The sequence below is a fragment of the Gambusia affinis genome, linkage group LG05 (genome assembly GCF_019740435.1).
Source record: "Gambusia affinis linkage group LG05, SWU_Gaff_1.0, whole genome shotgun sequence".
NCBI lineage: Eukaryota > Metazoa > Chordata > Actinopteri > Cyprinodontiformes > Poeciliidae > Gambusia > Gambusia affinis.
This window is the reverse complement of record NC_057872.1, coordinates 5,604,678-5,616,856: the sequence shown is the minus strand read 5'-3', so window position 1 is coordinate 5,616,856 and position 12,179 is coordinate 5,604,678. Positions and strand designations below refer to the sequence as shown.

Here is a 12,179-nt window from a genome sequence, read left to right as displayed (position 1 = left end):
CAACCTTGGTATTGTTTGATGGCATCTCTAATCAAAAAAATACTCCTCCTATTCAGTGAGCTGGCCCGACCAACCTGTCTTTAGTTATGTGGCTGGCTCGGTCCAACAGGTTGCCATGGCTCCAGTCTCCGCTGCCCATCTGCCCCTGGCATCTGTCCGCACATCTGCTTCACCGTGGACAGCCAGGGAGGAACCCAAGGAGAGCCTCCCCTCTAATAACCCCGTTGGAGGTTGACTTTAGCTTTGTTGATGAACTGTGAAAGAAATGCCTTACTGTATTGTTGCCGTCTTCATGCAAAGACGTCTATAGTTTGGTAAATTCAAGTATTTTTGTTATCATTGTAAGTGGGTTATTAAACCCAGCAACTATCAGCCCCAAAACACTTCCATGCAAGCCAATGAATCCATGAGGACACCGGCGTCCTGTTGACAGTGAAGAGGTTCGAATTCACAAAATTAAATGTGTTATTAAATGTATGGTGGAAAATCTATAAAACCCCAATAATCATGTTAAATGCAGTAAAGGAAATGAATTGGTCTAATTTGGGGAACAGTTGGAAAGATGTCAACAGCATCCTTCGAGAAACAATTGTTGCTGCCAGTCAATCTCAGAAGAGTAATGCAGCCATTTTCAAGCAACTTGCATTTTATTCCACAGTGGGAATAATTATTAAATTAGAAGATATTTAACTAGAAAATCTTTATAGTAAATGCTCCAACCAATCTCAGATGAATTGCAAAACACCCGAAGCACATCTCATACTCTAATAGCTGTTTTGTATATTAAATGTTAAAGTTCATCTCTGTGCCAAAGTGTTGCTTGTTTGGGAGAGATCCCAGGAGAATAACAGCTCAGTATTTTTCGAAAAACGCGGTGGTAAATGGTTATAGAAAAGCTTAAATCTCACGTATCACTTAAAGTATTTGCATATTATTTTCTGAAAACTTTGTTCTAAATCCTGCTTCTATTCTGACCATTGTTTTGACTCCTGACTTGTAAAATATGACAAATTATACCCTGATCTGGTAAAAACAACTCTAAATGACTTATTGCAGGTAGATATTATGTATTAGATCAATAAAATAACATTTCCTCGAAGTAGACCATGAAGAAAGAGCAGAGAATTACTGGAAACTGCAGGTTTTCAAGGCAGGCATGAACTATTCTCCTGACCTTCATAAAATGTCCTGCATCAGAAAGAGTTGCATTTTGCACCTGGAGAAAAAAAAAAAGGCAAATGGTAAAAAGAGTAGCACCAGTTTCCTTTCTAAATATCGTCTGGAGTCTGGTTTGTGTTTTTGGAAATGATAATGTTCATATTTATAAAGCTATATAACTATATAATAATATATATAGACAGAAAGAGGAGCCCAGTTTCTTTTTGCATTGGCTGCATAAACATGTTCAATATTTTCACTTTTATGCTCAGATCTGTGCCAGTTCGTTCTGTACTCAACAATGCAGCCGTCATCAAAGTTTATTTGCCTGGTAGTCTGTCATGTCTTCACCTAACACACATGCATTGTGTGAGTAATCTGAGCTGCTTCCAGCCAGGATATCATCCAAAAATGAAAAGGTGTGAAAAGGCCTTCACTAAACCCAATTGTAGATTCATCTTTTGTTCATGGTTCTTTTGTTTCTCAGCTCATTGTGTGAGGGAGTTCTTTCTGACATCATTGAAAGTACTCAATGTTTGTTGTGTTGTCTGTCAGTGTGTTTGTTTTGTAAAATGTTGAATATTCACTCCCAACACTGTCTGTTCACTGTACTGTTTTTTTAATCTCTTTTCCAGACCTTCTGTTTCTCTGTTCTTCTTCTTCTTATTATTATTAGTAGTATTATTTTGTCCGATCTCATAGCTTCGTTCTGTTGCAGAGCTCCACGCTTCAAGGGCTACCAACAACAAGACAGCCAGGAACTTCTGCACTACTTACTGGACTCCATAAGAGTAGAAGAAACTAAAGTAAGTTAACAATTTATGAATTCAGAATCCGTTTTAAAAGGAGTCTTTTGCCAAGTTCATTCAAGGCTTGGTAAGGCTTTAGGATGGCAACTGTCGGTTATTTTTGATGATTAACTGAATAAAACATGGTCTTGTTCTGCAGATTTTTTAGTTTGACCTTACAATAGTAGAAATAAATAAATAATGACAATAACATAAAAAGAAAAATGAGCATTTTCATGGTGTAGTGCCTAAATTTCAACTGCACCTTCCCTTTATTGGATGCTTAATAATTTGCAGCAAAGGTTGCATCTGCACCCAAAATAAATATTTCTAACATCAATATGAAAAGCTCAGCCCTTTCTGCTTGACTTAACATCAACAGTGTACGGTTGATCTGTTCATTATTTTTGGATTAACCAATTAATAATTGGTTAACAAAAGGTGCTTAATAAGAGATGCTCTTTCAGCAAATGGCCTTTTTTAGCCTGTAACGGTTGATTACTAAATTAGTGACAATTATTTCAAGAATTTGTTCATCTAATTAATTGATTCTTTCTTACTTATTCACTTACTTTTAGATAAATTCATGTATCTGAATGTAAGGCATTAATAATCCTCCCGCAATATTAGCGTGATGCTCAGGATGAACCTGGTAAATGTCATGGTCGGACAGCCGGGAGCCAGGGGGCGGTGTCCCGTCAGACCGTCAGTTCCCGAAACCACACAAAAAAATGTTATAAAATGCATGTGGGGTCAGTGCAACCCCCCTGGTCTGCGCACAGTGTAAGAAGCTTGTGGGTTACACTGTGACCCCTGTCACTTAAGGTCTTTGTCTTGTAAGATCGCGGGAGGGTTAAAATACCTTAAATTTATTAGAAAAATGTAAGTTGGCCTTAAACACGCTAATCAGAGGTCTGAAATTTTGTGGTGGCAGGATTATTTTGAATTTTTCTCGTGGAACTTCTCCGTCAGACAAATGTTTGAGTCGTATGCAGACATTTTCATTATGTTTTACATAATTACATACATTACATAAAATATACTGGGGTTTTTTTGTACATTTCTGTCATGATACAGAAATGTACTGTGATTTCATGTACTTAAATTTCATTCATAGTTGTTTTTAAAAACCTTAAATCTGAGTTGGTGAAACCTGCAGAAATCCCGATGTTTTGTTTTTTTTTCTTGGCAAACACGGAGGTCCCCCACCTTCCCTCAACCCCTCCACAGGGCAATTAGGAGACCCCACAGCATCTCTTTGGAAGGGGCCCACCAGTGCCTACGTGAACCAAGGAGGAGAAGTTAGCGGGTGTATTTAGTAGTCAGCCTCAGGCCCAGGAGGAGCCACAGGCTGGGCTCCCTCTGCTCCCATTCAAACTTGTGAACGCCAACAGTTGTGCCACTTAGGGGGCTTGCAAGTGGCACTACCGGCATCATTGTGTGATCTTGGGAAACCCACAGCTGCTGAATGAGCTCCAGGGCCGTTCCATTGTGCTCGAGGGTCACCCAGAGCCCCCTCCAGCTCACACACACACACACACACACACACACACACACACAATCACTGCCAATCCAATCAAGGAAGCAGAAAAGGAGGGTCTGGGGGGGGAGGTGGGGGACCTCTATTCATCCACTCAGAAACTAATTTTTACAGCAAAGATACAATGGCATTGTAAACCCCAAATTGTGGAATATTTTTAATTGAGCGCACACATTATCCCAGTTTCCTTCCTAATGACATGGTGGATAATAGAAAGCAATCAAAGTGGCTTTGGTCGCTTTTGCGTGCCAACAGCAAATTTTAACCACAGTTTGAAATTAATCAGTCTTAATAATCGAAGAAAAAAAATGAAATAAAAACCGCAACTCAAACGACGAAACTACCCGTGCTTTCCTTGACCGCAGGTCAGGAAGAGACCGGTGCGTTTCCCAATAGGAGGTCACAAAGCTTCAAGTAGCCCCAAGTGTTTGTGTTGATGGCCCATTAGGATCAGCGATCTGAATATGCTAATTCGAGCCCAAGCAATTATCAGCAATTAACCGAGAAGGGGAATATTTCTCTCGTCTGGCGCTTCTTTGCCTCCATCTTCGCGTTAGCTTCCATGTACCAGTCCGACGACCCCCACTCCTCCGCTCCCATCGTCTCCCGGACAGTGCACCCTTTTATTTTTGGGAGGGAAAGGAATTGCAGGGAAGGGGGTTACTGGTAATTAATTAGTAGGCGAGCCACGGCCTGCTTTAACTTTGGTGGGATTAGCGGGGGCTTTTTGACCTAAATAGCCAGTTCGGTGCGTGGGTACCGGGACAATGGGGGTCGGTGGGGCTGATTGGTCATGACTCAGACATAGACCTCGGCCAATTATCTATTGATTGGTGCTTTACAGTGGCTGTGTCTCTTCACAGCTCTCTCACCAACACACTCACTGACCATGTCACCTTCAATGAGAGGGGCCCTACTTAAAACCTACACACACACACACACAGTTTATTTTGAGATTTACATGGTAACAGTTGTAGACAAGCACAATAATTATTTTACACTAATGATGCCTATAATGGGTATACCTGTCAAACTCAGCTGCAGGCTAGATTCTGATATCTCACTAATTTGTATAATAATAAATGCTTTAACCCCAGCCACCCACATATCATCAAAGATGACAAAGGGTGTTTCGTTTTGCACTTTGTTTATATTTCTGAACAGCATTTTAAAGTTTAACTGTCACTGTTTGTGTTTTTCTTTTGCTTGCAGAGAGTGAAAGCGGCCATTTTAAAGGCGTTCAACAATCCAACAGAGAAGACGGCAGATGAGGAGACCAAACGCCAAGTCAAAGGTTGAACAAACAGCACTACAAAGATGTCCAAGACCAATAGTTCCACCTGGTGGTGGTAAATGAAAATGCAGTCACAAGTCAAGTCAGAAGACAGTTTAAAAAGAAGAAGATGCACAAACATTGTTTCACTGTTTTGTTTTGTTTTTGTCTTACTTTCCGATGTTTTTGTAACCCATCTTAATTTTGTAAATTGTCCCTTTCTTTTTTAAAGCAGGTTTCAAAAATTATTGTGTGTCTGACCACTGATCTGTGCTACGCTAAAGCATTTTGTTAGCAGTACAAATGCTGGGAAACATAAAAATGTTTCTTTTTTCATCAGCATATGGAAAAGAAGGTGTGAAGATGACCTTTGTTGACCGGATCTTCGTAGGCGAGCTTACCAACACGATAATGTGTGAAGAGTGCGAGCATGTAAGTGCATGTGGCAGGGGGAAGAAAAAAAAAAAAAACAAGAACAAATAGCCGATGAAGCAGCATAGTGTCACGTGTTGTGCTGGATTCAGCCACCATGTAGGACAGAAGCAGCTATTTAATTTGTCGTGAACTTCTTCCTCCTCTTTTTTGTTTCGTTTTAAATGGTTTCTAAGGAGGGCTATTAGATTACAAGCTGTAAAGGCATTCCTCATTAGCCTCATTTGTGGCGGATATTTGTTTTTGTTTTTTTTGTGTTTTTTTGGGGGTTTTTTGACCCGAAGTCAAGACAGCTAAAACAAAAAACCAACAAAAAAGGGAATCATCTTCCTTACAAGGTGTGGCAGCCATTAAGCGTTTCTAAGTTAGTTATGCACGGAACAAATGTCGATGATATAATAGAATAAAAAGTCAGAGGGGAAAAAAAACAGGAGGCGTTGATGGGGAAAAAAAAGAAACGAAACAAAAAACACTTCAAGGACCAGCTCCAACACCAACTGTTTACACCAGGCACTTACTGTAAGAGCTGTGGCTGTTTAAGAAAACTAATGCCACCGTGAAAAATAAAAGAGGATGCTGCAGGAAGAGAGCGCCAGGTGTGCAGCCGGAGGGAAAGAGAGAGGAAAAAAAAAGCCAAAGGAAGCTGCAGCTTCTTCACTTAAATGGGTGCAAACTCTGCGGCGGGACGTTTGAGCCCATGTGGAGCTACGCTGAAATGGAAAAATGAAAACCTGCATGTTTTTCTGAAATATTTGAACATGCCATATTTTCCGGAGTATAAGTCACACTTTTTGTCATTATTTAGCTGCTCCCGTGACTTGTGTGCGTCTTGCTCTTTTTCCTCCTCACATTTCTTGATCAATGTGACTCTTTTTCCGGAGCAACTCATAGTCTGGAAAATACGGTACCCATATTTAAAAACATTTTTTGTAACACTGACAAAAGTCGAGCATTAAAGTCAGAAATACATCTACATGTATTTGTACTTGAATTGGATAAACTCAGACATTTAAATAAAGCATATTACATTATATAAAAATCATTACAGCAGCACTACTCAGCAGTTTGAAGTTTTTTTGTTGTTTTTTTTACCTATTTGAACCATGGATATGTTATAACGATCAATAAAAAAGAGCAAAATAACCTTAAAAATAAATCAAATAATCAATTCTTGATTACAAAAACTGGTGTAGAAGTTGAGGATATTCCTAAACAGCCAGAGATCCCAGTTCCTGTTAATATAAAAGTGGTCACCATTTTTGAAGTTGTCCAGAAAGAGACTGCACAACTTTTGTTTTTGTAATAAAAACACAAAGCCAGGCTAAAGTATAGAGGCCGACAAAAACCAGGCCTTCTAGATGATACTCTTTGAACATGTGACTAAACATAAATAACCTCGTTCCAACTGTGAAGCACGGCGGTGGAAGTGTCATGGTTTGAGGTGATTTGCCCGTCTCACCATTATAAAACCCACATTGACCATGCATCAGAGATCATCTGTTAAACTAACGTTTTTCTTATTTCATGAAAACGTATCCTTTTTTTTTTTCTCCATTATTTTGTGGACATTTTCTGAATAAAGAGCTTAATAAACATGCGGACATGCATTCATGTCCACATATTGAGCTCTTGTCTCATTTCCTTTCCAGATCTCAACAGTAAAGGAAGCCTTCATAGACATCTCTCTACCAATCATAGAGGAGAGGGTGAGTCATTTTGGTTCATGTTCAACGCCAATAGAAAGTCGCTCTTATACTGATTAAATTATCCTAATTTTTATTGTATTTTTTATTTTTTTATTTTTTAACCCTTCCCCCGTCTCCTCAGATATCAAAACCGTCCAACCCGGGTCGCCTGGGGAAGGGCAGCCGGGAGCAGGACAGCCATGCAGCCCACAGTGAGCAGGTTCTTTCAGCAGCGCATTCAGTCAACAAGAACTCCAGGAAGCTCAGCGGACCGGTGAGGCTGCCAACGCAAACAGCTTCCTGCTGTCAGGAAATCAAATTTAAATGTATTACCTTCAACACTAAGTCACAATTATTGAGTATCTTTTTTTTTTTTAGTTGAGATTCAGATGTTTTAATTTCACTTTACGGATTTTAATTACTTAACTTGCACACTTTACTTACTCAACTTAATTAACTTACTTACTTTACTTACTTACTCAACTTACTAGCTCAGCTTTTTTAGTCCAGGTCTGAGATTGCTAGAATCTATAAAGTATGGAACGATCACATCAAAAGTGTCCACAGGTAATTAAAGCTAAGAGCTAGTTACTTTCAGCTTTGGAAAAATATCACATATTCTTATTGGTCCTGCATCCTTCTTTACAAAACAAATATTCTGAGAATCGCATCATGTTTCAGAAACATTTATAATTGTAATTAGAATACATTTCTGATTTTTTAAATTATTTTTGTTGTTGTTAAAAGTCTCTATTAAAAGTGAGATGAAACTCACAGTTCTGCGTGATTGATGGTTCCAGTCCATTTGTGCACAAATCTTAAACAAAAAGCTGTTCTCCTGTTTCAGAATCTCAGCCCTAGAGTTGAATGATTAACTGTCTCAGCTGCTCATTTTGGGAAAATGGCCAAACTTGTGAAAGGACCCAACCCACGTTTTGTTACTTCTCTTCCAGAAACAACTCAACAGACGACCGTCCAGCTCCGTGGAGGAGAAGGGAGCGGCCTGCTGTGCCGAACGGGCCGAAGAGGAGGCGATCGCCGGCGGCTCAGCGCGCGGCGTCTCCGTGTGCAAGATGGCGGCGGCGGGCAGCCTGTCGGACGGCAGCGAGAGAGATTCTGGCGCCCAGGACAGCAGCAACGACGCCGACAGTGAGGCGTCCGAGAGCGAGTGGGCACCGCGCGGCGGCCCCTCCGGTCATGGCCACGCCTCCACCCCGTCGTCCACCTCCACCCTCACCCCGTCCCCCATCCCGGGCTCCTCCTCCTGCCCCGCGGCGGCGGCGGCTTCCGCTAAGCAGGGCGGCGCCGTGGAGCAGCTGGTCACCGCTGTTTCTAAAGTCAACCTGGGCTTCTCTTCTTCTCCGGGGGACACGCCCGCGTCGGGTCACTGTGCCCCTGAGGACCTGAGGGACGTCCAGAGCCGAGACCAGCTCCACCACTACCACCACCAGGGGGCGTTCCAGGCCCTGTCCCACAGTTACACTCCTACCTCCAAAGAATGCTCCATCCAGTCCTGCCTGCACCAGTTCACGTCGGTGGAGCTGCTGATGGGCAACAACAAGCTGCTCTGTGAGAACTGCACCGAGCGCCGGCAGAAGCAGCTGCGCAAGAGCGCCGCCGCAGGTGGGACCCAACGCCCGGCACGCACGAGTAGCTCTATGTTCATAGCTAATGCAAAAACAAAAACTCTTACCAAATATTTTTGGGCTAGTTTATAGTACAAATATCTTAGTTTTGTCTCATTTCAAGTGTATTAGGATATTTTCTCTAGAAACGAAACCCAGATCCATTTGTAAAATGGATTGTTTTTGCAATAGGTCACTCCTCTTTCTTGGCTTATCTGGCAAGTGAGTGGAAGAACGTTTCCTGCAGCTAAAACAATATAAACAAGTGATTTTTAGCAATAAAAGTTATGCTTTATGACTATGACATACTTTATAGAAATTCTGCCAATGTAGATTTCCTCTGTTTTTGGTGTTGAGCACTGCAAAAATATTAAATCTCACCAAGTGCTTTTGGTCTAGTTTCTAGAGAGAAGATCTGTCGTTTTGAAATGAGACAAAACTAACTCAAAAGTAGCTTTTCAGCAAGATATAGGAGCTTGTTTTAAGTCAGTAATTTCTTAAAATTAATGAAAACATTCTAGTTCCATTGGCAAATTATTTTACTTATAACAAGACATTTGTCCTGTGTCTTTAAAAAATCTACCAGTGGACAAGTATTTTTTCATCAACATTAAGAAATTATTTACTTAAAATAAGCTCTTACATCTTGCTGAAAAGTTAGTTATGTGTTAGTTTTGTCTCATTTCACGTGTACGGAGATATGTGCACTATAAAGTTGGTAAGATCTTTAGTTTTTGCAGTGAAGTAAGAGTAGATCTGTGATATTGTCAGTAGAATAGTCTGCAGCCTTGATTTGTGATTCTTTTACACAGATTCCCCTCTGAAACAGGATTATAAACACTGCAGCGTCAGAGGGAGATTTCAACCTCCATGTACGTTTTACATTTAATTTCAGGTTCTTCTAACACTCAATGATTATTCCACAGATAAGAAGATGGAGAAGATTTACACCAGTGCCAGGAAACAGATGCTAATATCCTTGCTGCCTCCTGTCATCACACTGCATCTGAAACGCTTCCACCAGGTAGGATGCCTCCTGTTCAGCAACGCCCACTAGTGCTGAAATGTGGTACATATAGCTTCATTCTGTGTGTGTGGGTGTGTGCGCGTGTGTGTGTGTGTAAAGGCAGGGATGAACCTCAGGAAGGTGAATCGTCATGTCGACTTTCCTCTCATCCTGGATCTGGCTCCCTTCTGCTCTGCGTCCTGCAAGGTAACATTATACTTCCATAGCTCAAAAAATTCAATTTAATTAGGGAAACGTCAATTATTTTGTATTTGTTTAAATCTACCAAGCAAATCTTTATGTAAAATAAGTCAAGCTCACTTTTGATGTATTTAGTCACCAATGAACAAACCAGTAAATTAGTAAATGGTAAATAACATGGCAGGCTGCAAAAGCCACTCTAAGAAAATAAAATTATAATAATTGTAATAATTATGAGAATAAAGCCATAATATTACAAGAATAAACTCGTATGAGAATAAAGTCAAAATATTATGACTTTATTCTCATAATTTTGTAACTTTATTCTTGGAATTGTATGACTTCTTTCAATTTTTAATGTTTTCATAGTATGGACTTAACACGCTGTCTTAATATTGCCACAGTAAATTTGTTGGTGACAACAAAATCACACACTGTATGGTATCTTTATTTTTATGTAAAATTTCTGTTTAGGTTTCAACCATATAAACATTCCTTTAATAAATTAACATGACATTATTCCAATCTCTAGCAGCACAGGAATCTGACATTTCGTTGCCAACTAGTCTTGAGTCTACATCCGTCAGTCTAACGTCTTTGCTCAGAATTCAATCTAGACTTTTGCTCAGTTTTCGTGTCTTTCTCTTTGTTCCTGCGTGGTTTCCAGAACCTGGCTGCCGGCGAGCGCGTCCTCTACAGCCTGTACGGGATCGTGGAACACAGCGGCTCAATGCGGGGCGGCCACTACACCGCCTACGTCAAAGTGCGAGCCCCTCAGAGGAGAACGGAGCAGCGCCACAAGAACCTGTCAGGTCAGGGGTCAGCTCCTTTACAGTCTAGCATTGTTCTGTGGAAACCTAGTGAAAGTGGCATCTTTTTTATTTAATTGTTTTCCTTTTTCGCTCAAAGAAAACTGCGCATATTGGGAAAGGTCACGGCAACCCGAAGGAAGCAAGCGTCCTTAGAATAACGTGATGTCTTCTTGGGTCAGCGATAAGAGCTGCTAATAAAAGCTCATCTGTCACAGTTTGTTCTTCTCTCCGCTCCCGCTGCTTTCCTTTGAATTTTAAAACGACGCCGTTAGTGCGAGCAGCACATTCTGAAGTGCCAGGAAACTGGCATTTCAATTGTGACTCGTGTGCCAGGTCAAGCTATCGAAGGCTGGAAACTCAAACAGAGCCGAGGTGGCATCCGCAAACTTTAAAACATTGCTCAAGGCCAAGGATGAATCACTGTAATATTTACACTCCGTCTCTTTTTTGGATAAAACTAAAAGGTTGCCTTCAAGTAGTTCATTTCAAAGGAGATCTAACAATCGGGATTGCTTCACTTTGTATAGAAGGAGGCGTTTTAGAGGCCTTTGCTCCACTGTTCTTTTTATTTCCATCACATTACCAGGTTTTTGAGCGTGAACAACCATTTAAAGTCATTCCGCAAACTCCAGATGTCAACCAGGACAATCCAAGCCTCCGTTTTTTTTAATTTGAGACATTCTGAGGTGGAACCACTGAAGTGCTTTGGGTTATTATGCTGCTTAATAAGCAAAGCACACTTGAACGTGAGGTCAGGAACTGATGACCAGACGTTCTTCTTGAGGAGCTTCTGAAGCACACTACCAAATCCATGTTTAACTTTCCATATGATGTTCTTTTTCTGAAGTGTTGTATTGATTCTTCCTTGTTTTTGTCTTGATTTCCAGATATTTTCCGAGTACCTCCTTATGGTACCTCCTTAGGAGCCTTAATCCTTTACGATGCTGACGCTTTCCATGTTTTTAGGTGCAAAGGAGGCCGGCAGCAGCTCCCAGGGCCAGTGGGTGTACATCAGCGACACCACCGTTCAGACTGTACCCGAGTCCAGAGTCCTCAGCTCCCAGGCATACCTGCTCTTCTACGAGGAAATGCTGTGATCCTCTGCATCGCTCTACTTCTTTTGATCTATTTTTGGTATATATATATATATATATATATATATATATATATATATATATATATATATATATAGATAAAATAAAAAAACTCAACACATCTCCTCATGCAGTTCGAATCTGGAAAGAGGGAGAGAATAAAAAAAAAAGGGAAGCAACTGATATTTTCAAACACACAGGACATGCAAGGAAAAAGAGGAAAAGTAAATGTCGACACCGTCTGGATTTGACCTTCAGATCCCGAATTCAAACTCTCGTCTTCTGAGAGCGAGTTTCGGAGAAAGACGTGGAGCTGCTTAGTATTTCTAATTGATCTCAGTATGAGTACCTTGCTGAAGGTATAAAACGCATGATGGAGTTTGCACCCGTAACGAACTAGCAGCTAGCAGAATCAATGCATGCCTAACCGCAGTCTGCACTGACTTGTTGATGTCAATACATTGTGTGTCAGAATGAATGAAATGAGTGAAAGACAAATGAATGTAGCTGGAAGGTGCTATGACTATCAGTTTGGGCAGTTCCAGTAAATATATCAATATATTTC

The 12,179-nt window shown here is 40.8% G+C and overlaps 1 protein-coding gene across 2 annotated transcripts in view; it reads left to right on the top strand.

Annotated features, from left to right (window-relative positions):
* Positions 1-11,673, top strand: part of usp45 (ubiquitin specific peptidase 45) — a 35,875-nt gene extending 24,202 nt beyond the window's left edge. For both annotated transcript variants that reach the window (XM_044118146.1, XM_044118147.1), the window contains exons 9-18: positions 1,877-1,964; positions 4,699-4,780; positions 5,100-5,191; positions 6,841-6,897; positions 7,019-7,150; positions 7,830-8,499; positions 9,428-9,525; positions 9,628-9,714; positions 10,376-10,520; positions 11,487-11,673. In XM_044118146.1, the coding sequence (XP_043974081.1) occupies positions 1,877-1,964; positions 4,699-4,780; positions 5,100-5,191; positions 6,841-6,897; positions 7,019-7,150; positions 7,830-8,499; positions 9,428-9,525; positions 9,628-9,714; positions 10,376-10,520; positions 11,487-11,617 (1,582 nt within the window). In that variant the 3' untranslated portion in view covers positions 11,618-11,673. The remainder of the gene's footprint in view (positions 1-1,876; positions 1,965-4,698; positions 4,781-5,099; positions 5,192-6,840; positions 6,898-7,018; positions 7,151-7,829; positions 8,500-9,427; positions 9,526-9,627; positions 9,715-10,375; positions 10,521-11,486) is intronic.
* The last annotated feature ends 506 nt before the right edge of the window (positions 11,674-12,179 follow it).